The sequence below is a fragment of the Ictalurus punctatus genome, unplaced genomic scaffold, assembly GCF_001660625.3.
Source record: "Ictalurus punctatus breed USDA103 unplaced genomic scaffold, Coco_2.0 Super-Scaffold_100060, whole genome shotgun sequence".
Classification (NCBI taxonomy): domain Eukaryota; kingdom Metazoa; phylum Chordata; class Actinopteri; order Siluriformes; family Ictaluridae; genus Ictalurus; species Ictalurus punctatus.
Window position 1 is genome coordinate 1,000,981 of NW_026521090.1, and position 25,629 is coordinate 1,026,609.

Here is a 25,629-nt window from a genome sequence, read left to right on the forward strand (position 1 = left end):
TTGAACAATCATTCAGTTCAATATTGAAAAAACTTGATAAATAGTTGATTAAATAAATGTGGTGTAATGTACTGAGTCAAATATGAAAACTACAAATAAACAACATCTATTTATATCTGTGTATAATTAAAAACCTCTCTCAATACAAGAAATTCATATCCTAAATGTTGCAAGTGATTAATCTGATCATTTTATTCAGCTGTTTAATTATTACTTTCTAAATAATAAACAAATGAATGTTCTGGATTCATGAGGAATGTTTACATTTTGTGTCCAAACTCAAAAGTTTAAACAAAGTGTATATTTATGATAATAAAGCACAAAGAACGTGAAACCTCAACACGTCTACAATCATAGATGAATTAAATATTAATTTAAAAAATTTAATTAAACAAGAGTAAGATGAAGTATATTTTTAATTAAAATGTAATTAGGAGCACTTTTAAAGTGGATTTGATTTAAAATAATGATAAAGCTGTTTTTTTATGTATTTGTATATCTTATCCTCTATCGTGTTTAAGAAGAAGAGAATAATTAAGCTTTTTATGAAATAATATTTGGGTTTATTTTATTTTATTTTCTCCTCAAAGATTCAAATTTACGTCAACGTCCGTTACGTTGGTGACGTCACCACGAGCGCGAGAAGTCGAAGGTAGGAGCAGAAAGCGGTGTTAGTGTTAGTTCTGGCCCGTTTGGACCCAAACTAAAGTGAGTTTATTCGGTTCTGTTTTTTGCTGTATCGTGTGTATGTGTGTAGTTAACGGTGTTAACACCTGTGTTTCAGGTGTATCAGTATGGAGCAGGCGGTGACGGCGCACTGATTCACTCTCGGAGCTCGGTTCACTAATGACCGAATCACCGAGGAACCGACCAAAGATAACTCACACCCGCACGGAGAAGAAGAACAAGAGGAGGAGAAGTGAGAAATAACATTTTAAAACTTTTTTTATTCACTCCTCTGGTTCAGTATTAATGTTAATATTATACAAATATACTAGCGGTGCTAGCTTTTGAGGAGGCAGTCCAGTCCACGCATGCGCAGTGTAATTAATGAGCAAGCTAATCGAAATGAGATTAGCAAATAGGTCGATGTTATTTTTGATTCTATTTAAAACGATGAATTCACTCTGTGAATAACTGCCCAGTCTGAGAATACTGCATGATTTACTTTTATAAGTGGACGTGGCAGAACGACATTTAGCTTCACTGGCTAATTAGAGCTCTTTTACTAGTTTAATGGCTGAGTCATCCGGCTTCACGCATGCGCAGTGTGGGTTAAGGCGCTATAGTTCTCTTCTTTTGAATTATTATTATTATTATTATTATTATTATTATTATTATTATTATTATTATTGAGACCATTTGGGGTGAATTTGGAGCATGTGGGGGGTTCGAGTGACCCCAGAATGACCTATAAATATTCTTTTAATATCTCCAGAACTGAAGCAGCACAAACGAAAATTTTTACGGCACAAACTATTCTGCCGATGTTTTGTGTTGGTGGGGGGTCCAACTTCACGCAGGTTGTGTGTGTGTGTGTGTGTGTGTGTGTGTGTGTGTGTGTGTGTGTGTGTGTGTGTGTGTGTGTGTGTGCTCTTCAAATATCCAGATATTCGATGGTCAAGTGTGTAGTGTACAGATAGAGTGCACAATTTAAGAAATAGGAACCAGTCAGAGAGAGGACATCGAAATAAGAACAGGAAGCACTGACCAAATAAGGAAATAGGTTAAACTGGTACACGGCGTATGGGAGGCAGGAGATCGTGACAGTTATGTTGAATTATAATGTGTTGGATTATAGAAATAAATAAAGTGGTACTGATGTGTGTGTGTGTTTTAGGATGAGCTGGAGTGGGGCAAAGAGAACTGCATTCAGATCAAACGGATACAAGAGGTTATGACTTTCACTCACTCACTCACTCACTCACTCGCACACATCTATACACACACTTCTCGACACAGATCCCTAACTATCATTTCTGATGTGTGTGTGTTAGAGGTGGCCGAGTTGTTTGAGGATCTAAAGAATTGAGTGTCACAATTCAACATGCACATCAGCGAAACTTTTCCCTCTGACTACACCAGCACGCACGCACAGAAATTCATAGTGCAGGTAACACACACACACACACACACACACACACGAGTAGAGCAGGTGTAGTTTAACAGCATATGTGTATAAAGAGGCTTTTTTCTTCAGGTCAAAATATATACAGCAGGGGTGCCCAATATGTCGATCGCGATCGACTGGTCGATCGCAAAGGAAGTGCAGGTGGATCGCTAGTTGACGTAGTTAGTTGACGTACAGGGCAGCCAGTCTGAGATCTCGTCTTTTCTCTCACCACACGTGTGCGATCAAGCGCGCCAGTGCTAAAGGCTAGCAAGCGAAATCGTGGGGAGAGGACATTTTTCAGTCTTTTAAAGAATTCATTGACAAAACCCAGCTCCAGCGTGCAAATTGATATCAGTCAATGGTTGAGCAGTGCAAATGGATTCATTGCCAAGTGCAGGGAAGACGATGCTTTCCCTGACTTCTTTAACTACCACTGTGTTGTGGATAAAAAATGTCATAAAATAAACATAAGGGAGACCTAGCATCCAGCAAAAGGGAGAAGAAGAAAAAAACGGGCACCTAGACACATAGAAGCGGGATTAGGCGGACATTGACGGATTGGAATTACACTTTAAAGATCTTTAAGAGCAGTAGTAGTCAAAAAAAGCCAAAAAGAGGTATACGAGCTGAGCTGAGGAGTGCTAATACACACACACACACGCTCGTACAGTCAAGGGCGGGCAAGTAGACACAACATACACACACACTCTCTCGCTCTCATACACACACATGAATAACTTTAATAATATCTTATAGTAATAGAGAAACTATAAAAAGACAGAATAGTAGGATATGCAGGACAGTAGAACTGTAATGATGTTAAGAAGTTGGAAGTACAGTAAACCGCTTTTCAAGTAGTATAAATATATATAAAATAAGAAATATAGTGCAAATATGAAAATAAATTATAAACTAGAAATACAGGAAAATGTAAACTTACTCATGACTCAAATGGTGAGGGTTCTTGGCTCGCAAGGAAGGCCTTAATTTTAAGAAAGAACCATGAGGAGCCAGTTATAAGGGTGGCTGGGTCAAACTGCCCCCCCCGAGATAACGATAAGACCAAGGTCCCTCCCGGTTGTTTAGTCGTCTTGTCTACGTCATTTTATTTACCTAGGTAATTGAGAATCCTGGTTTCTGACCACCTAGGTAAATGAGAATCCTGGTTTCTGATTCTCTATGTAATTCAAAACGCTGGGTTTTTATTTTCTGGGTTATTAGAAATGCCTGGGTTCTGATTCTATGTGTAAGTGAAATAGGCCTTTTCTGGAAACATATGGGTTATCTAGTGTGTAAATACAGTATAAATACTGGAGCTTAAGCTCAGGGTAGGGGGATCACTTCTGAGAATTCTCATCGGTGTGGATCTCGTGTGGTGGAATGGAACAATAAAGCTGGACCCTTGCTTCTTCTCACTCACGGCTGGTGTATTTTTTCCATCTCCAACTGGTCTCAGAGGTAGATGTGAGTATTTATTGGCTTTTAAGTTGAGTTTTAAATGTTTTTGGGTAATAGGCTAAATTTGAGCCAACAACTGCATAATACACCAACAAGCCTTATGCACAAGAATGCTAAACGTGAAAGAGATCATGGATGTGGCAACAAAGATCGCCTGTTCTATACGTGCTAGTTCACTTCAAAGACGGCTGTTCCGTGCGCATCTGGAGAAGGCAGACTACGACCAATCAGCTCCTGCTACACACTGACGTGAGACGGCTTAGGGGTAAATTCCTGCAGAGATTTCGAGAGCTCTGTCCGGAGATAAGCGAGTTTCTTTTTGCTGTTAAACATGCAGAATACACCCAAGTCAATGATGATCAGTGGTTGCTGGACTTTTTTAACCGAGCATTTTTAACCGATCTGACCAACTTAATTTGGAGCTGCAAGGAAAAGACAAAAATTAAAGGCAGTTAATGCCTTTAAACAGAAAATGCAACTTCTGTTTTCAAAGCTGCAGCACCATGTTTTTGGGAACTTCCAAAACCTCGCGTCAGATCTGGAGACGCAGCGGAAGGCTTGTGCGCAGTTTAACATTGCACGCTACACGGAGCAGATTGACAGCTGTCGGTCAGAGTTTGACAGACGCTTTCAAGACTTTGCTTTATTGGAGGCATTCGCCACATTCATGTGCTACCCGTTTAGGGACAATGTTGAGGTTGATTCACTCGCATCGAAAATTGCAGCGCTGTTTCACCTGAACTCGTCTGAAGTGGAGGATGAGATTTTGAAACTACAGACTGACATTCAGCTGAAGTCCAGGGCTCATGGACAGTTCTGGAACTTACTCACAGGGGAAAAGTACCCAAACATGAGGAAATGTGCCACCTCCTTGACTGCATTATTTGGCTCTACTTATTTATGTGAGTCAGCCTTTTCCCTCATGAAGATCATTAAGTCCAAATACCGTTCCACAATGACTGATCATCATTTGGAGGCCTGCTTGAGGCTGGCTACCAGCAGCTACTGTCCGGACTATGCAACCCTGGCTGATTCTATTCAGTGCACGTCGTCAGAGTAAGGTAATGACCAAAAATGTACTGAATTGTAGCGTCCCATAAGGGTTCATGCAGTTATGCAAGGTACATGAACATACATTGTATGTATGTGTGTGTGTGTATGTGTGTGTGTATATATAATATATATATATATATATATATAAGTATACGCAGTATATAAATAAATATGTTTAGCATTTTTAGTGTAGGTAGATCTCTTTGACTGGTCATGTTAAAAGTAGCTCGCAAGTCAAAAAAGTGTGGGCACCCCTGATGTACAGTAAATATAAATATTAGTCATAATTCGCAGCCTTAGAAGCACAAGCATCCAAAGTAAAATTGCAAATGCAGAGTTTAAAATTGTCACCATGACAAAGTCCAAGAAGTGTAACTTACTCCTGCAGAAAATAAATAATAATTATTATTAAGTATCAGTGATGTTTCCGTTGTTCAGGTGGTGATTGCAGGCGCATTTTATCCGAACTGCTTCCTCCAGGGAGCTGTGGACGAGGAGCTCGCCTCCAAGGAACTCTATGGAAACGACCCCAGGACCACCATAGTGGTATTCAGTCAGCTTCCATTTAACTAGGGGATTATTATTATTATTATTATTATTATTATTATTATTAATAATATTTCTCTCTCTCCCTCCCTCTCTCTCTCTCTCTCTCTCAGGTGTGTAATCTCCCTCCATTTGCATTCCTCTACCATAAACAGCTCCAGTCTCTCTTCAGACACTGTGGTTAAATCAAATCCATCTCCTTTGACAGCTCCAGGTGTGTGTGACACCACTGTGTGTGTGTGTGTGTGTGTGTGTTTAATTGTGATTTTCTATAAACATGTATTGTGGGTCTGTGTGTATCAGGGCCTATGTAGAGTTCTACCGCTCGTCAATGAGAGGTTCTGGCGTTCTCCCAGAGGTCTCTCTGTCTCTCCTCCTCACGCAGCAGAGACTTCCTCTCCATCTCAACGTTTAACCTGCTGGAGAGGTGGAGACTTGGGCAGGGGGGTAGTGTATCTCACACCTCAGATATACACGGTACACACACACACACACACACACACTGCAGCGAGCATCATCAGATGAGTCATGGTTACATTTTAAGTGAGAGTAGTCATGTGACCACATCCCCTAGACAGTGTGATGTTTAGATGATGTTCTGTACGTTAGTGCTGTTCTGTTACAGGTCTCTCTCTCTGTGTCTCTCTCACTCACTGTGTGTGTGTGTCTCTCTCAGGGTGAATGTGGATTTTCAGAATCAGTCAGTGAGCCCTGTCAGGGTTCTGAGCAGCTCCATTGAGTTGGAGAACCTTCCGTCTAACCCTGTCTTTATCGTCAATATCACCGAGGTGTCTGTTCCGCCTCTTTCACTTTCAGTGCACAAATAAAAAAGAAGCAGTGGCTCCTGTGTGTGTGTGTGTGTGTGTGTGTGTGTGTGTGTGCGCACTAACAGGAGGTCCAGGTGCAGCCTTTGGATATTGATGAAGATTTACTGCCCCTGCAAGACCTTCCTCGACTGCGTAGTCTGGAGCAAAGGATGCAACAGAGCCCAGATTACAAGCAAAATCTGGTGAGAGTTTTTTTTCCTTTTTGTTAACAACTACTTGCACAATTACACAGCTACTGAGAGCATTTCTGTTTTCTCAAGGTGACACACTCGTACTCAAAGCACAACACTGAACACCACTTTGATATGAGGGAACAGTTATGACCTACTCTTTAGTAGAGATGGAAAGCACACAGGGCAGGGTAACTGCAGGAGTAGTGAGAAGCACTGACACAGTTGACGAGGCAATACATGCTTATTAATTATTTGTTTTTATACTAGTGTATATTATTTTTTAAATCGGTTTCAGGTAAACTGGCTGGCGCTTATTGACGGGGTGTATGTGCGTGACTGCACCTGGCGCATATTGAAGAGGGTGATTGCTAACTCCCTGGAAAGGAATCTAAATTGGAGGGGAGTCAATGGAAAGACTTCACTGTCCGCTCTCCAACTCGGAGAGGTCGTGATTGGGAAGTATATCTGTTTACATACAGAATTAGCTGTCTCTCTCAGATGATATGTAAGGGGTAGTCCACGGCTAGATGTGCATTAAACGATTTTAATGCATGATGTGGAGGAAAAGAACCACTCGTTCAAATCGTTTAATGCACACCTAGCCATGGATTACCCCGCCTATACCATGGTCTTTCCACAATTAATAACGTTAAAGCTGTCATTGGTTTAGAAGTGCAAACTTTGATTAGAAGTTTAAAATAAACTTTGGGAGGTCCCACTTCGGCTCTAATTGGCTATTTATATTTCTCTGGTTTACTTTATTTAAATGGTTAGTAGTCATATGGATCCCAGCATAGCTGGGACAGGCACGCCTTTAAGATTTATTAGTTGGAACGTCAGAGGTATGGGTAATCCTGTCAAGACATCTAAGGATTTTATACATTTGAAACATTTAAACTTCAATATAGTATTTTTACAGGAGACGCACCTACATCTTAAAGTATTAAAGATCATCAAAGGTTACTCTGCCCTTGGGTGAGTCAAGTCTTCCACTCGAACTTTAATTCGAAAGCAAGAGGGGTCGCTATTTTAATTGACAAAAGGTCACAGTTTTCCTCCACTAACGTTGTTGCTGATGTGAACGGTAGATATATTATAGTTGCTGGTACTCTGATGCAAAGACAGGTGTTGTTGGTAAATGTACACGCTCCAAACTTTGATGATGTGGAATTTGCTAATAGATTGTTGAGCAATCTCTCTTTTTAAATACTCACCTGTAGATTTTCGGTGGAGATTTAAACTGTGTAATTCACCAAAACTTGGATCGGTCTAATCCCCGTACTCTGAATCAATCTGCAATGTCTAAAACATTTTCCGATTTTATGGGTCAGAACGGTCTCGTTGATCCCTGGAGATCCCGTAACTCTGCTCTTAAAAAGTTTTCTTTCTTCTCCCAGGTGCTATCCTATTGAAATCCTATTCGAGGATTGATTATTTTTTATAGACAGCACTCTTGATTCTTGTGTAGTTTCTTCTGACTATTTGGGTATTGTAATTTCTGACCATGCGATCATGAATTAGATATTCATCTTTCTATTTATAAACGTAGCCCACCGCCTTGGAGATTTAATTCTCTTCTTTTAGCAGACAGTGAATTCTGTGAGTTCATTTCTACTTCTATGGATGACTTTCTTTTCTTCAGTCAGAATGACTCCACCTCTTATTCATTGTTATGGGAGACACTTAAATCCTATATCAGAGGGCAGATTATTTCTTACTCCACTCTCTGTAAATAAAAGCGCACTGCTAGGGTTAATGAACTTACATCTGCGATCAGTAGTCTCGATCAAAGATGTGCGTTGAACCCCTCTCCAGAACTTCTTAAACAGCGAATCGACTTACAGGCAGAATTCAATCTTATTTCGACTAAAGAGGCGGAACTCTTGTTGTTACGTACTCCTGGTTCATATTATGAACATGGCGACGAGCCGACTCGTTTACTGGCACGTCAGCTACGGCGACAGGCCGCTTCCCGTCTCATACCTAGTGTTAAAAACACTCATAATATCGTCACTACAGAGCCCATGGAAATTAATGCTACTTTTAAATGGTTTTACTCTTCACCTTATAAATCTGAATTTCCTGCAGACGATACTAAAGTGAATGCATTTCTTCAAGACCTTTGTAACCCTGTTATTGATTCGAATACTGCCATGCAACTGGACTCCCCACTCTCTTCAAGAAATTTGAATTCAGTTAAAACTATGCAATCTAACAAAGCTCCTGGCCCGGACGGGTTTCCAGTTGAATTTTTTAAAATGTTTATTGGAAAATTAGCTCCATTGCTTTTATCTGTGTTCAACGAATCCTTGGAATGTGTCTTTGCCTCTGACTCTGACACAAGCCACGATAGCTCTGCTTCTTAAGGAGGGTAAGGATCCAACCTCCTGTGGTTCTTATAGGCCGCTGTCTCTGCTTAATGCAGATGTAAAGGTGTTGGTGAAAGTAATGGCATCTCGTTTAGAGGACATTATCCCTTATATTATGTGAAGAGCAGAAGGGTTTTATAAAGGGACGTCAGATGTTTTTCAATACCCGTACGCTCTTTAATATAATTTATTCAAAGCATTCGGCAGTGCTTCCTGAGATTGTGATTTCATTAGATGCTGAAAAAAGCATTTGATAGGGTTGAGTGGGAGTATTTGTTTGCAGTCTTGAGGAAGTTCGGATTTGGGGATGAGTTTATTTCTTGGATTAGCCTCCTTTACTCAACCCCTAATGCCAGGGTTCAGACAAACGATCTCGTCAAGGTTGTCCTTTATCCCCTCTGCTTTTTGCTGTCGCTATCGTACCTCTGTCTATCGCATTAAGATCTTCTCCCTTGTTTAAAGGAATAGTTCTATACGGTGTAGAATACAAATTGTCGCTATATGCTGATGATTTGTTATCGTATATCGATCCTGTTGCCTCTATGCCAGCTGTCTTGGCTGTTCTGGAATCCTTCAGTGTTGTCTCTGGTTATAAATTAAACTTGGATAAAAGCGACTGTTTTCCTGTCAATACTGCAGCATTTTCTCTCCAACAGTCAGATTTACCGTTTCGATTTAGTCAGTAAGGGTTTAAATACCTAGGTATCAACGTGACACGTTCTCTATCTAATCTTTCATCAGCTAACTTCACTCCCCTTATCTCAAAGGTTAAATCTAACATTCAGATTTGGGTAACTTACCCCTTTCTCTAATTGTCAGGATCAATGTCGTCAAAATGAATATATTACCGAAGTTTCTTTTCTTGTTCCAGCAAGTGCCTCTTTCTCTGCCAAAATCATTCTTCGATTCATTGGATAAGATAATTAGTACTTTTATTTGGGGAGGGAAGCCACCAAGGGTTAGTAAATTATTGCAGAAATGTAGACTTAGTGGAGGACTTGCATTACCCAATTTTCAATTCTATTACTGGGCTGCGCACATCCATAAACTCTGCTACTGGGTTAAATCTCCTGGATCTTCTTGGTCTAAATTGGAACTATTGTCGTGTAGGGAATCCTCTTTACCTGCTTTACTTTACTCCTCTTTACCTACAAAACTCTCCCTATATACTGATAATCTAGTTGTCCTCAACACTTATGACTTGGTATCAGTTTAGACGGCGCTTTAAATTTGTAGGTGCATCCTCTTTGTGTCCTTTAGTCAACAACCATCTATTTCCTCCATCGTGTTTGGACTCCACATTCTCAGTGTGGGATGACAAGGGTATTGAACAAGTTAGAAATCTGTATCACGAAGGTGTGTTCGATAGCTTTGCCAATCTGGCATACACTTATGACCTCCCTGTGACTCATTTTTTTCGGTATTTTCAAATTCGGAATTTCGTTTCTAGATGTTTTCCTGATTTCCCCTCTGCGCCTCCTGAACAGGCTTAGGAAAGCTTGTTTTCAAACAATCCACATCAGAGAGGAATGATTTCTAGGATTTATGATTTCATTCTGGCGTTAGGTAGTGAGTCGTGTAACAAAGTTAGGAATGCGTGGGAAACGGAGTTAGGAGTACAGATAAGTGAGGGGTGTTGGGAACGTGCTATAGGGAGGGTACAGTCTACCACTTCCTGTGCTCGTCTTGGACTCATCCAGTTCAAAGTTTTACACAGAGTCCATCTGTCCAAGTCGAGACTTTCTGTGATGTATCCGGACGTAGAGGACAAGTGTGATAAATGCCATGGCTCTCCCTGTCATCTTGGCCATAGGTTTTTCTTCTGCCCTGATCTCCATGGTTTTTGGACTGTTTTTTTACCATCATGTCCACTATTCTCAGGGTAGATTTAAATCCTTGTCCATTGATTGCTGTATTTGGGATTCCTGATGCCTCAGTTCCATTGAGCTTGATACAAAAGGATGTTTTTGCTTTCACATCCCTTATAGCAAGACGTTCCCTACTGTTGCAGTGGAAGTCTGCTAAATACCCATCTATCTCCCAGCGGCTAAAGGGCGTGATGTTTTTTCTGAAACTCGAGAAAATAACATATAGCATGAATGGTTGTACGGACAAGTTTTTTTATAAAGGGCATCCCTTTATTGTATAGTTTATGGAGTTAGACACTTCCCACTTAAATTTTTGTGCCTGTTGTTGGATTTTACAATATATTTATAACCAGTGACAGTTATTGGGTATCCATGATGAGGCGGGGGGCGGGTTTTCTGCATTTTTAATTTTGTTTTCCTTTGTTAGTGAAAAAAGAAGAAAAACCTGTGAATGTTTACTGCTGTGTGTTGCTCAATTTGGTTTCCTTGGGAAAGGGAGGGGAGGAGAGAAGAGAAAAGGTGATGTTCAGCTGACATGTAGACGTGTTCAGGAGAAATGTTCAATAAAAATGAAACTGGAAAGAAAAAAGTAGTTTAAAATAAACTTTAATTTCCATAAGTTAGGTGGTTAGATCTGGAATTTTGTCTGAAGTAAATCAGACACAGAGATAAAGTAGTGTGATAAGATTTAGGAATGATCACGGTGATCAAACTGGCTGGAATTACCTGTGCAATAAACAGTTACAGTGAGGGGAAAAAAGTATTTGATCCCCTGCTGATTTTGTACGTTTGCCCACTGACAAAGAAATGATCCGTCTATAACTTTAATGGTAGATTTATTTGAACAGTGAGAGACAGAATAACAACAAAAAAATCCAGAAAAACGCACGTCAAAAATGTTATAAATTAATTTGCATTTTAATGAGGTAAAAGTATTTGACCCCCTCTCAATCAGAAAGATTTCTGGCTCCCAGGTGTCTTTTATTTTTTAATTTTTGACATGCGTTTTTCTGGATTTTTTTTGTTATTCTGTCTCTCACTGTTCAAATACAACTACCATTAAAATTATAGACTGATCATTTCTTTGTCAGTGGGCAAATGTACAAAATCAGCAGGGGAACAAATACTTTTTTCCCTCACTGTATAATGCACACCTTCCAGCCTATCAGAATCCAGTATTCACACTGACCGTGGTATAAGTGTAATTAATGCTTAAGATTCATAATGACTGTACGATATGTGTTGCTTTATTCCAAAGCTGCAGTTCATAGAAACCTCTTCACGGCTAAAGCTGCAGAGATGGAGGTCGAGGGGACCATGAAGAGGCGGCTCCAGCTGGCATCAGATCGAGAGTGTGGGCGCAAGAGCAGACTTTTGATAAAGGAGGGTATTTACAGTGTTTTAACTGGTGTGTTTTTGGCGCTATTTATTAATTTGTTAAAATGTTCATATTATAGTCTATTTTTAATTGTTTATAAAAGTCCTTGCTCTTTTTAAGTGGCTGAATTAGTGTGTGTGCACGCGTGTGTGTGTGTGCACGCGTGTGTGTTGGTAGCTGGGTGGGTATATAGTTCTGGTCGGAAGTTGACATACCCATTGCAGGAGAAAGAGACCCTGTGTAATCTGTTTAAACGACTTTTACGCATGTTTTGCAGAGAGATCATTTTCACCTTGCTGTTTGGGTCTCTGTCCCACACTGTTACAGTGCAGTATTGAGAGCGCGCGAGGGAGATCGATTTTCTATCAGAAACAGTAACTATATAAAATGGACGTCAACACGCACCACTCTGTGAGGTCATTTCTCGCTCTCAACAGAGTAGTTGTGATTGTTCAGTGTTTACCACGGGGCCAAAACATTCAAGGCCATGGTGTATTTTGACTGTTCCTGTAGCATAATCTCACCAAACTGTGTGTACACGAGTCCACAGACACTGAGTCTATTCACAGTTCCATGCTGTGTAGATGTTCTGCTCATCCTCACTGTACCGTAAAGATCAGAACCTCACATCTGTAACCTTGTAGCTTTCCTTAATCAACACGACTGCGACCAAGCTTGTGTATCACTACTATTTTTAGATCTCCGCCTCTCAAAAGTATTGGCGCCCTGCGCGGCCGCCTCTCAAATCTTTTGGCGCCCTACGCGGCCAGCTCTCAAATCTGTTGGCACCCTATGCGTCCGGCTGTCAAATATATCGGCGCCCTATGCGTCCGGCTGTCAAATATATCGGCGCCCTATGCGTCCAGCTCTCAAAACTATTGGCGCCCTTCACGGGTAGTTCTCAAAAGTATTGGCACCCGATCTGAATTTTGCCACGGCAAGCACCACTCACATTTTCTTCAGGAAATGTACCTTAAAATAATAAAAAGTCTCTCACCAGGCTGTGTGTCGAGATAAACGTGAAAACATCTTGAGCTTGTGTTCACCACAGACCTTATTTCCGGCATTTAACCCAAAACCCCATTGACGGAAGTGCTAATACGCTGAATCGTTTCTGGGTTTCACGACTCATTCCTGCAGCACTCTGTAAGACGGGCTGTTGTTATCAAACCATCGAAGTAAGATAAGCGGCTTTGGTAATGATTCTTTAAATGAACCGATTCAGAATCCTCTTCTTGAATCGTTTGAGTCGTTCTCACTCGATCAGGGTTGCACGTGTTGGTTGCTTTTCCTGCACGTGTAATCAGCACGTGTTCACAGACCGTAAATCCCGACCCCATGGTAGACACTCGACAGAAATTTCATACTAAAGTAAGTATTTTATATTTTCTGGGTCTAAACAGAGCAGAAGTATTGCTAATGTGATGTACAGATTCTATTGGACTGGTGAACTGTGTGGATTTGTATATTTAACCCAGTTTAATATGGCCTGTTTTGTTCAGTCAGAGACAAGTAAATCTGTTCTAATGTTCATTTATTTTCCATAGATAAAACACGTTTGTTTACACATGAATACGTACTTTATGTTTTCAGAATGGTGGAGATTTGGCTCTTAACTATGGTTAAGTGGGGGGTACTATAAAATGCACAGTTCTGAGACACTATATACCTATACTGTGAAATCAGTACATGTGTGTTTAGAATGATTATAGCTTTTGGGGAAAAAACTATTCTTGAATCTATTAGTCCTTGTTCTGATGCACCTGTAACGTCTCCCTGAGGGCAACAGATCAGAGCCAGGGTGAGAGCTGTCCTCAATGATGGTTTTTCCTCTGCTGAGGCAACGGGGGGTGTAAATATCCATCAGGGAGGTGTTGTGGATAAAAAATGTCATAAAATAAACATAAGGGAGACCTAGCATCCAGCAAAGGGGAGAAGAAGAAAAGATGGGCACCTAGACACATAGAAGCGGGATTAGGCGGACATTGACAAATTGGAATTACACTTTAAAGATCTTTAAGAGCAGTAGTAGTCCAAAAATTCAAAAAGAGGTATACGAGCTGAGCTGAGGAGTGCTAATACACACACACACACGCTCGTACAGTCAAGGGCGGGCAAGTAGACACAACATACACACACATGAATAACTTTAATAATCTTATTGTAATAGAGAAACTCTCTATAAAAAACAGAATAGTAGGATATGCAGGACAGTATGGAGGATATGCAGGAGCTTAAGCTCATCACTTCTGAGAATTCTCATCGGTGTGGATCTCGTGTGGTGGAACGGAACAATAAATCTGGACCCTTGCTTCTTCTCACTCACGGCTGGTGTCTTTTTTTTCTATCTCCAACTGGGCTCAGAGGTAGATGTGAGTGTTGGCTTCTATGTTGAATTTTAAGTGTTTTTGGGTAATAGGCTATATTTGAGCCAACAGAGGGGAGAGGTAATAAATAAACTTATAAATGTGATTACTTGATGACCGTAGACAGAACTCTATAAATGTGAAATGTTTTGTTGAAGTTCAGATGAATCTCTGATGTACAGAATCTTCAACAGAGTTCTGCAGAAAGATTTTGAATGCCTGTCATTCACCAGAACAAATTTGCAGTTGAACAGTCTGTCTAAAAGAAAAAATCTAAACACACAATATAAAATTCCTGCAGTGTGAATAAAGCGTTTGTGTTGCTTTTAGCAAACATGTCTAGTACTCTCGGTTCAATGTACACAATTTACCCCATTTAAAAATGCATTTTGGAAATTGTTCCACATGGCCTTAAAGTGTGAATATTCACTGTATGCCAAATAAGTAATCAAAGAATGGAACTGAATTTTTTCTTCTCTAATGGACCATTAATCACAATTATAAAAGATGATGCATCGGGTACAAAGTATCAGGGTTTTTCCCCCCTCTTTTTCCCACAATAGTTGCATGATTTTTGCTACACCCTTTCCACCGTGTGTGTGTGTGTGTGTGTGTGTGTGTGTGTGTGTGCGCGCGCTACAAATCACTTTGAGGTAAAAATATTTTAAGGCAGCCACTTTCACCTTCCTACAACAATTGGTGACTGGTCTGAGGTGAAGCTTCTTGTCATGTTACTGTGGTCATGGATCACATTGTGGGGATCTCTGTAATGTAACCGTTTCTGTAATTATCCTTACTTGCCTTTGCGCTTTTGTGCTTCTGTGTCTTCTGTTGGTGCTTTATTCTGCTTTTTAGGGCCCGAGCACCGCTGCTGCAAAGCCCTATTGGATCTGCTGTTTATTATTGGGGCAGAGCACCGAAGGTGCAGCGCTTCCGGTGACCACCGGAGGGCGCATGCACCGGAGGTGCAGGGCCCTATTGATTTTCTGGTGTTTATTGTTTATTTCATGCATTCTTGTCGTTTTTAAGGGCCAAAACATGGCTGAAAACTCCCAAAACTCGGTAGACGCGCCAGCACCAGTGAAAATGTAACTTACATTGGGCATGGTCGAGGAGCTCCTTAGCACCCCTGAATGCAGGCAAAGGTCGGGATGAAGTTGCTCCGATGTGCACGATTTACCATATATATAATATAATATAATATAATATATATATATATATATATATATATATATATATATATATATATATATATAATATATATAATATAATATAATATAATATAATATAATTAGATAGATAGATATGGGGTAGTAAAGTGTAAAATATAGATAATTCACAATAATTTAATATCAGATATCAGTTAGATTCAGCTTCGGACACAAGTTCCAGGTACTGATCGAGAAGGAGTGGATCAGCTTCGGACACAAGCTGACCTCGGTGCGTATGAGCAGTGAGGGCGTGGTTGTGTGTGGGTGCGTGAACGCATGTATATTTAACCCCATCTTTCTCTCTCTGTGTGTTTCTCAGCGTGTCGGCCTTGGAGATGAGAATCACGCCAACTCGGAACGATCCCCTCTCTTTGTGCAGTTCATCGACTGTGTGTGGCAGATGATGAGACAGGTCAGCTACTGATGCTTTACACCACAACACTGTTGAATTCTCCAATCTGATTGGTCAGAAGGCGTTGGAGACATTTCTGTAACAGCAAGATTCTGATTCCAGCTGCAAGGGAAATTACAGCTTTATAGTGATGTGCTCGTTCCTATAGTAACAGCTCATTGACAGGGTCTAGTATGGCGTACGCAATACATATTCTAAGCTTAATCGTAAACATATTATAAACATGTCACTTAAAGAAAAAGACGTATGATCATTGTGATCTAGTTAAGATTTATAAGTTATCTATTTATGGAAGTTTTATGGAAGTATTCTCCAGTGTCACGGCAGAGAGGACATTGCACTTTCCAGTTTCTCAGTAACATTGCAAGTCTTATTCATTTCAAGAGTTAGGGTGGGGAAAGAGAGGCTTGTGAGGGAACTATTGTTTTATTTTAATGTTATAAAGTAAGAGATCATAATGAGAACTAACTCTCTTTTCCAGGACATTCCAAATTGTTCTTTGGCTATGCCCCATGTTTGTGCAATGGTTCAGACCGGTTTTTCCTCTTTTCGCAGCTTCAAAATGGCTTGCTTTTAAAGTCCATTTAACGAGGTACACCTGGCCAGCAAGAAAAAAACATCAGTCGCTCGTTCCAGTATTTTTGAACAGTTAATGAATAGGGTGGCTTCAAAAAAGCTGCCATATTTTAATCTGTGTAACACGTCTAGATGTAAATATGAGGAAATGAAAGCTGAAATTCTGATCTATCGTCTCATATTCGTCTTTTATCTCAAACCCAAATGTCTTCAGTATATAGCAAAAGCAAGTGAATTGGCCTTGATGTTCCAATACTTTTGAAGAGGACTCTAATTGTAAGAAATAAATATAATTTCCGTACTGAACAAAAGACTGATTATCTGTTCAGGCGTTATTGTGCAGATCCACATTTAAGCATCTTACTATACACTGTTAAACCCAGTGTTTGTGTTCTTTCTTCAGTTTCCTTCTGCTTCTGAGTTCAAAGAGCTTTTTCTCATCCCCATCCTGGATCGCCCCTACAGCTGCCTGTTTGGTACATTCCTCTACAGCAGTGAGCTGTAGAGAATGGAAAAGGTACGCTCCACGTTTCTCCACTAATGGGGGGAGGCTTTCCAGCCTGTCTGATTTTTCTGAATGGAAATGAATTTGTCTAAGTGTATTATGACTTGTCTCTGTGTCTGTCTCTCTCTCTCTCTCTCTCTCTCCTTTTGTTTTTAGGAAGTACAGGGTAAAACGGTCACTGTGGTCCTACATTAACAGTCAGCCGGAGGACTTCACTAACCCGTTCTATGTGGACTGTAAAAACCAGGTGCTGTATCCACTGGCCAGTCTCACATCTGGAGCTCTGGGTGGGCTATTATGTGCGCTGGAACCCATGCATGAGACCACAGGTGCTTATACTGCAAACCACACTCTGAAATTATGGGGAAATGCTCAAAAATAGTGCTTCCAATATATACCAAAATACCCAGTTACTTGTATAACTGAACAGTGTCACTTCAGACACATGATGAATGTCACTTTTTATTACTAGATGTTTCTGGGTTTTAACACCAAGTTTGCTTTAAAAAAACTAAACCATTTCTATCAGCACAAAGCTAAAAAAAACCACAAAAGCTGGAGTAATGGGTCGGTAAGCATAAAAAGTGCCGTACACAGTGGAACTGGACACACGAGGATCTCTGACACTGTTGACTCTTCAGTGGTTCCATTTTCTGTTCTAGTTTGTAGGTACAGGTTTCAGTCTTCAACAACATTGTAGTTTTCTTTTTAAAATGCACTCCTTGGTTGTGCTCACTGCATTACAAACTCAAATCCAACATTGAGATTTTTTTTTAAAAATGTGTTGAAATGGAGTTTTCTTGTGATTCCTCTATATTCCTGTATATTTCATGATTGGCTGGTTAGAAAACTACATGAACGTACAGGTGTTCCTAATAAAGTGGACGGTGAGTGAACATGACGTGGCTGAAACGATTTCCAAAACACTTCAGGAGCAGCTAGCGATAAAGATTAAGGTTACACCGGCTTGATGATTGATCTTTTAATATTTGTGTGCTTTGTTGATTCTTATGTAGACGCCGCTCCATCAAAATATGAGAGAGTTATTGTTTTTGCGTGAAGAACGTGGAGGAGCTCCAGAGAGAGGCCACGTCATCCTGCTCCATCTCCTCATCCTCAGACCATACTTCTCCCTCCTCACATAGTGGTACACCACTTCACACTGCCGTCTAAATACACACGTGCACACACACACACACACACACACACACACACACACACACACACATTTAAGAGCACACACTGTCTTTACTCAATGAATACACTCAGGCACAAGTAGTTAGTGGATGAGTATGAAGCGGGCACACACACACACACACACATTCCTGTTTGCAATTTTTTTTAACTATAGAGAAGTAACCTAGTGTCACATTTTATAAACCCTTAGTAATTAAAAATGGATCTTGGAATGATAGTCAGCATGTCTGCAGCATGAATTCACAGTATTTACGATCTAGTATTTGACCTGTAAATATGTAAAAAAAAAAAAAAAAAGAGAAGTATTCATATATTTGTCCTCACACGTCATGTTCATCTTTCCCTGTGGCCTCATTTGCTCCTCTGTGCCAACTCCCTTTCATCTTTTAACATTTCAATACAGTTTTTAGCTACTTGAAGGGTTTTGTTTGTTTTTCCCCCCTAAAGTGAATCATCCATCTATTTTTGTATTTTATTAGTTACTTTCCATTTTATGTCCGCTCTGTCATCACACTGAAGCGTGATAGTTATGTCAGTATTATTCATATCTCACTGACCTGCCTTTCACCTTGCTAATATTTGGAAGCACTGAATAAACGGTCAATTTGTCATGTTTTTGTATGAAGGTGTTAATGTTGAGTTGTACGGCCTTTCCTGAAGCAGGGCCCTTCGAGCTAACGCTATTACATTAATTTCTTCTAGTCTCTATACTTTAAAATTATTTACCTTACGTTATACAAATATAACTGACACTACTTTAGATAAAACAATCGTAACGTTGCGCTGTCGCTAAATTTGATCCGTTTTTACAAACATCCGTGACTAGCTTGTAGCCCATAGCCCGCTAGCATCACCTACCGCTAGCCTTGTTTATGTTCCTTATTTCTCATTTACCGCTGTTTTGTTTAAAAAACATATGTCTGCTGTCTCTCCGGTTTTGAGTGCAGATGAGGACTCGCTTGAGCTTCACATGGTGCGGCTGGAACTGGAGGATTTGGAGAAGCAGATCCGCGGCCTACTCGACAAGCAGGCCCAGCTGCTGGAGCGACAAACTGCGCTGGAAACATCTTGTGCCTCTGCCCACATATCCAAGGTAAGCACACAGCATGCTATTTCCACTCCCTGGCCCTCTACGCCATGTGTTTCTCTGTGCAGGGACCGTGCACCTAGGACTTTCCCAGCCGTGGTCTCCGTCACGCCGGAGCCAACACACCTCGGGCCTTGGGTGAACCAGCGGCGGAAGGCGCGGGCTGGACCCCAGGTGAGGAGCTCGCCACCTCCGGTGTTCGAGATTCCGACCAGACCGAACACTGATCGTCGGGGACTCCATTGTGCGGAACGTCCGTGTAGCCTCATCTAAAGGTAAGGTGCACACACACTGTTTTTCTGGTGCTCGTGTCCTTGATGTCGCTGCGCAGGTATCCGGAATCCTGAAGAAGGACGAGCGCATTGGAGCGGTTGTGCTGCACGCCGGGACGAACGACACCAGGCTGCGGCAGACGGAGGTTCTGAAGAGGGACTTCTCCAGCCTGATCGAGACGGTACGAGGCAGATCACCCACGGCGAAGATCATCGTCTCTGGACCTCTTCCCACATACAGACGTGGAGCAGGAAAGTTCACTAGACTTCTAGCTTTAAATGATTGGTTAGTCTCTTGGTGTAATGAGCAGAATCTGGTGTTTGTTAATAACTGGAATCTGTTCTGGGAGCGTCCTAGGTTGTTTCATCCTGATGGCCTGCACCCCAGCAGCCTCAGAGCGGAACTGCTGTCTGACAACATCTCCAAGGCGCTACACTCAAAGTGACTGTCTACCGTAAGCACATCTTCCAACAATAACGACATTCAGTATAATTAATGTTCAATTAATAATCCGGGCCCGGTAATACATACTATAGAGACTGTGTCTGTTCCCCGAGCTATACAAATATATAGAAAATCTCGGAAAATCTGTCTTCGTAACCTAATTAACCTAAAATTAAAATCATACTGAATGCACATCCAGCACCTTTAATCTGAAGCTAGGACTATAACATTAGATCTCTTGCGTCCAAGGCTCTTATTGTTAACAAAATCATTACTGATCAAGAATGTAATTTAATGTGTTTAACGGAAATTCGGATTAAACCAAACGAGTACATAGCATTAAATGAAGCCAGTCCTCCTGGATACAGTTATGTACATCAGCCTCGTTCAACTGGTAGAGGAGGAGGTGTTGGTCTCATCCATAGTAAAAACCTAAGCATAAATTTAATTCTTTTGAAATTCTTTATACCAGTATAAAGTTTTTTTTGTGGCTACATAAGTAAATTCCTCTATTATTTACAGGCCCCCAGGGCCATATACTGAATTTCTTAGTGAATTTGCAGACTTTCTCAAACCTGGTTGTGTCTGTAGATAAAGCATTAATCGTCAGAGACTTTAATATTCACTTTGATAACCCAGAAGACCCTCTGAGAACAGCGGTTGTGTCCATCTTAGATTCAGTAGACATGAATCAGAACGCAATCGGGCCTACTCATAATGGTGGTCACACTCTTGACCTCATACTAACATACGGACTATGTCTAGAAAATATTATCATTTTTCCGCAGTCTGAAGTTGTCTCAGACCATTATCTTATCTCGTTCATAATACGTATGGATCATATTTCCACCTCGCCTCGCTACCACGTAAAACGTACTTTCACATCAGCTACTGCACCGAGCTTCATCAATAACCTCGCACAGACATCAGTTAGATTTGGATCACCGTCAGATCACACAGAACTCGATCAGGCGACTGAAAGCTTGGAGTCAACATTCCGCTACATGCTAGACAGAGTGGCTCCACTCAAAAGGAAAATAATTAGAGAGAAAAAATTAGCACCCTGGTATAATGATCAAACGCGAACCTTAAAACAGACCACTCGAAAATTAGAACGTAAACGGCGTCAAACCAAACTGGTGATATTTCAAACAGCAAGGAAGGAGAGCCTACTGAACTATAGGAAATCTCTTGGCGATGCTAGAAAAATCTATTTCTCCACCTTAATAGGAGACAACAAAAACAATTCTAGATTCCTTTTCAACACAGTAGCAAAATTAACTAGGAATAAAACCACTACAGAGAGAAACAATTACATAGCAGTGAAGATTTCATGACATTTTTCATTGATAAGGTTGAAAATATTAGACGTGAAATACAGGCCATTAAATTAAAACCGGACAGTACTGTAACAAACCCATTACATGACAATGTAGCAATATCAGATCAATGTTTAGAGTGTTTTGCTCCGCTTAGAGAGACCAAACTCGCTACATTAATCTCTTCAGCCAATTCATCAACTTGCATACTAGATCCCGTACCTACATGTTTGTTTAAACAGATTGGTCCAGGAGTAATTGAACCACTTCTAAATATAATCAATTCTTCCCTAAGCACTGGCTATGTACCTAAATCACTTAAATTAGCAGTTATTAAACCCTTGATTAAAAAACCTGATCTTGACCCGTCTCAACTGTCCAGCTATAGACCAATATCAAATCTCCCCTTCATCTCTAAGATTTTAGGAAATGTTGTAGACAGCAGCTATGCTCGTACTTGGATAGGAATAACATTCATGAAATGTATCAGTCACGATTTAGACCCCATCATAGCACAGAGACAGCGTTAGTTAAATTAGTAAATGACCTACTACTGACCTCTGATCAGGGTTGTGTCTCGCTGCTTGTGTTACTCGACCTTAGTGCAGCTTTTGATACTATAGATCACACTATTCTACTTGATAGATTAGAAAATGTTGTTGGTATTAAGGGAACAGTCCTCTCCTGGCTCAGGTCTTATCTGACCGATCGTTATCAGTCCGTAGATGTAAATGGCGATTTCTCCATGCGTACTGAGGTTACTTTTGGAGTTCCACAGGGTTCTGTTTGAGGCCCACTGCTCTTTACTTTATATATGCTACCCCTAGGACAAATTATTCGTAAACATGGAATTAGCTTCCACTGTTATGCTGATGATACACAGTTGTATGTTTCAGCGAAGCCAGAGGACAGACAGAAGCTTAGTAAAGTTGAGGATTGTGTAAAGGACATTAGACGATGGATGTTAACTAACTTCCTTTTACTTAATTCTGATAAAACAGAAATACTTTTATTAGGCCCACGTCTAGAAGTAAGCTTTCTGATCACATGGCTACTCTGGATGGTCTTTGTTTCATCATGTGTAGCAGTTAAAGACTTTGGAGTGATTATTGACTCCAGCCTATCATTTGATGCTCATGTAGATAATATTACTAGGATAGCTTTCTTTCATCTCAGAAATATTTCTAAAATAAGAAACATATTGTCACTACATGATGTGGAAATACTAGTTCATGCATTCGTCACCTCTAGACTAGATTACTGTAACGCCTTACTGTCTGGATGTTCCAGTAGGAATATAAATAAGCTCCAGTTAGTCCAGAAGCTGCTAGAGTCCTAACTAGAACTAGAAGACACGACCATATCACACCGATATTATCAGTACTGCATAGGCTCCCAGTAAAATCTCGCATTAATTATAAAATACTTTTATTAACCTATAAAGCACTAAATGGTCTCGCGCCACAATATCTAAGCGACCTTTTGGTTTTATATGATCCGCCACGCCTACTTAGATCAAAAGATGCAGGCTATCTGACGGTACCTCGAATAGTGAAGGCTACAGCAGGGGGAAGAGCTTTCTCTTATAGAGCCCCACAGTTATGGAACAGCCTTTCTATTAGTGTTCGGGACTCAGACACAGTCTCAGTGTTTAAGTCTAGGCTTAAAACGTATTTGTTTACTCAAGCCTACCCTGACTAGATTCTGTTCTACTACTTCGCAGTCATAATTATCTTTTTTCTCCCTCTCTCCTTTCGCCGAGCCCCACACGAATTTATGGAGATACTAGAGATCCAGATCCTTTCTGCCTCTGGATGGAGCTCAAATCTTTAATTCCAGACTGCTGGGACTACGGCTGCTCCTAACGCCATACAGACTTCATATAAATCCATAATGAACTTTTTCACACTAACTGTTGTTACCCAGATGAGGATGGGTTCCTTCTGGGTCGGGTTCCTCTCAAGGTTTCTTCCTCTTAAAACATCTTAGGGAGTTTTTCCTTGCCACCGTCGCCGCTCAGTTGGGATAAATTCACACCTTTATCTGTATACCATGTTGATATTTCTGTAAAATAGAGACAATGAGACAATGTCTATTGTAAAAAGCGCTATTGAAATAAAAAAAAAAAAAAAAAAATTGGTATAGTCATGTATTGTGATGTAACGGAGACAAGGTAGGATGCAAGCGCAGTGTGAACAGTTTTATTGAGAGACACACAGGCAGGTAAATCCAGAACGTGATCCAAAAACATAATCCAGTAACATGCAAGGTTCAGACAATCGGCAAACAGGCATAAACGAGGCAAGGCAGGAATCAAAGTCGTGGTCACGGGATACAGGATCGATATACCAAACATGAAACAAACAACAGCGAGGGACTGGTAGCGGAGAAACCAGTGTGAACTTAACAAACGAACCTAAACATGAAACTATGGACCGACTGTGGGTATCTATTGTAAGGACTCTAAACTAATCTACTATAACTCATTCAATATTCCGCGTCGTGTACTGGGAGGTGCACAGTATATATGCGGAGATAATCAGCATTGTAATGGCTGACGGCAATTCAGACAGACGTGAAACTACAGCCAATGACAGAACAGGGAGGAGACATGACAAACAAACAAATGCATGTGTCGAAATGTCACGATTGTCCACAAGGGAAAAGCAGGTGCTCGTGCGATCACATGCTCCACAGCACGCTGCTTAAACGGGAACTCGTGACAGGTATCTGGATTGTATCATCAGTAAAAATCCTGATCGGAGCATCAGTAATGAACACCATTAAACTAAAGCGCTCTGCATCTGACGGGTAAATGATCTCCCCCAATCACGTCCTATATGAGATTATTCAGATATCTACACAATACACACAGAGCGGTTCGAGAACTGACTCCAGCCCAGAACCATGACAGTGGAAATGTCTAATAGTGTAGCTTTAAATATATTTAAGAGGAGCAGACTTCAAACACTGAACATTGAGGTGTATTGTATTTGTTTACAAGGTGGAACAGGTTAACGGTTGTTTTGTGCATACAGTCTGTAAAATGAACTGAAAATATTACATTTAATTTATCAGAAGGTAAATTAATGTGTCATGGCTCACACCATGTTCCTAAATTGTCATAATTGACCAGCTCAAGTTCTCATGCCTACTTGTTATATTCTGGCATGAGAAAACTTAAATGTGAAAGTGCAATAAAAAATATGCTGTCACTAAAATCAATTAATAATTGTGATAAATAATCGAGATCTCAATATTGATCAAAATAATCAGGATTATCATTTTGGCCATAATGGTGCATCCCTAATTTCAAATAAACTTCTTTCACATTGTGTTTATGGGGTATTGTATAGAATTTTGAGGAAAATAATGAATTTAATCCATTTTGGAATAAGGCTGTAACAACAAAATGTGGAAAACGTGAAGCGCAGTCACTACTTTCTGGATGCACTGTACATGTGACGTTCAGGGTTTCCATGTTTTGGCAGAACGGTGTTTCAATCATTTAACAGGTTAGATGAGACAACTCAGCTTTGTGGCCAATCTGATAAATCACCTCAAATTTAATGGCAAGTCTATTCATTTAAATTAACGTCAGTTGTAGAGGTGTACGGTCAGGTCAACTTTCAATCAGATAACATGTGGTGGAACTCATGGGTCGAATGTAGCTAAGTGAGTTTGTTATGGGGAGGGAAAGGTGGGGGCAAATGAAGCACTTACCGTTGAGCTCAGGCAGAATGGGAACTCCATTGAGATGGTGGAAGAACAGTGCGGCTCCTCTGAGGAAGGGCAGGATGCCTGCCTTTACACAACGCCAGAGATGCCAACATGAGCTAGTCTCACGCAGGCTACTAAAACACACATGCACGTGTTAAGATCATTTCTACAGCACTGCAAATGAAAGCTCTGTGACTGAAGTCAAAACAATAAGTTTCCCAGGCTCACAAAGGAGTTTTTGATGAATGGGTGTGAGAGCGCTCATGGGATTGATATTCTACTACTACTACGAATAATAATAATAATAATAATAATAATTTTGCTGTCTTACCAGCCTACATGAGTCCTTAATGTGTTATAGAGAAGACAGACACACTCTTCCTGCTCCCGCTCCTCTCCTTCACGTTCCTGCTCCATGGTCAGCTCCTCTGTGGACACACCACCAATGTTAACGAGGGCTGTCCAATTAATGTGTTAATAATAATAATAATAATAATAATAATAATAATAAGCTAATGATCTACAGGTTTCGGGCAACTTTTTGGACACCATTAATGAATATTTCTGAACCAAAATCATGTTCCTGGTTGGATGCTCGGCATCTCTAATAAGCAGCAAGTTTTGGCAAAACTCAAAACAAAACTAACAACTCAGACACAAAACCATTGCTGTTCACAAAACAGTCTACTAAATACTGAAACAGTATGAAAAAAACAACAAAAAAAAAACATGTT

The 25,629-nt window shown here is 40.4% G+C and overlaps 3 protein-coding genes across 17 annotated transcripts in view; 1 reads left to right on the top strand and 2 right to left on the bottom strand.

Annotated features, from left to right (window-relative positions):
* The window catches only part of LOC108262158 (histone H2AX), a 361,614-nt gene that overhangs the window by 264,378 nt on the left and 71,607 nt on the right, over positions 1-25,629 (bottom strand). The gene's annotated exons all lie outside the window — the stretch shown is intronic.
* LOC108261282 (NACHT, LRR and PYD domains-containing protein 12) overlaps positions 1-25,629 on the bottom strand; it is a 154,557-nt gene that overhangs the window by 102,890 nt on the left and 26,038 nt on the right. The window lies entirely within an intron of this gene.
* Positions 791-24,335, top strand: LOC124627657 (myotubularin-related protein 2). 10 transcript variants are annotated; one of them, XR_008395018.1, is made up of 14 exons: positions 791-919; positions 1,841-1,894; positions 1,998-2,113; positions 5,063-5,170; positions 5,284-5,384; positions 5,474-5,647; positions 5,847-6,179; positions 6,466-7,145; positions 11,666-11,815; positions 15,682-15,774; positions 17,702-18,002; positions 19,000-19,145; positions 19,208-19,866; positions 23,773-24,335. XR_008395018.1 is itself a non-coding variant. In XM_053679085.1 (5 exons), the coding sequence occupies exons 1-4, from the start codon at positions 15,285-15,287 to the stop codon at positions 16,853-16,855; spliced, it is 291 nt and encodes a 96-aa protein (XP_053535060.1). In that variant the 5' UTR covers positions 14,539-15,284; the 3' UTR covers positions 16,856-16,867; positions 17,012-17,673. The 10 variants fall into 10 exon arrangements, 1 of the variants encoding a protein (XP_053535060.1); XR_008395017.1 differs by lacking the exon at positions 23,773-24,335 and having other exon boundaries at positions 19,208-21,422; XR_008395012.1 differs by lacking the exons at positions 17,702-18,002; positions 19,000-19,145; positions 19,208-19,866; positions 23,773-24,335 and having other exon boundaries at positions 15,682-16,341.

What these genes read in the sequence shown, in the direction of transcription:
- LOC124627657 (XM_053679085.1), top strand. An exon ending in TCGGACACAAGCTGACCTCG is followed by an intron (nt 15,592 to 15,681) that starts GTGCGTATGAGC and finishes TGTGTTTCTCAG; the next exon opens with CGTGTCGGCCTTGGAGATGA. An exon ending in TGTGGCAGATGATGAGACAG is followed by an intron (nt 15,775 to 16,753) that starts GTCAGCTACTGA and finishes TTCTTTCTTCAG; the next exon opens with TTTCCTTCTGCTTCTGAGTT.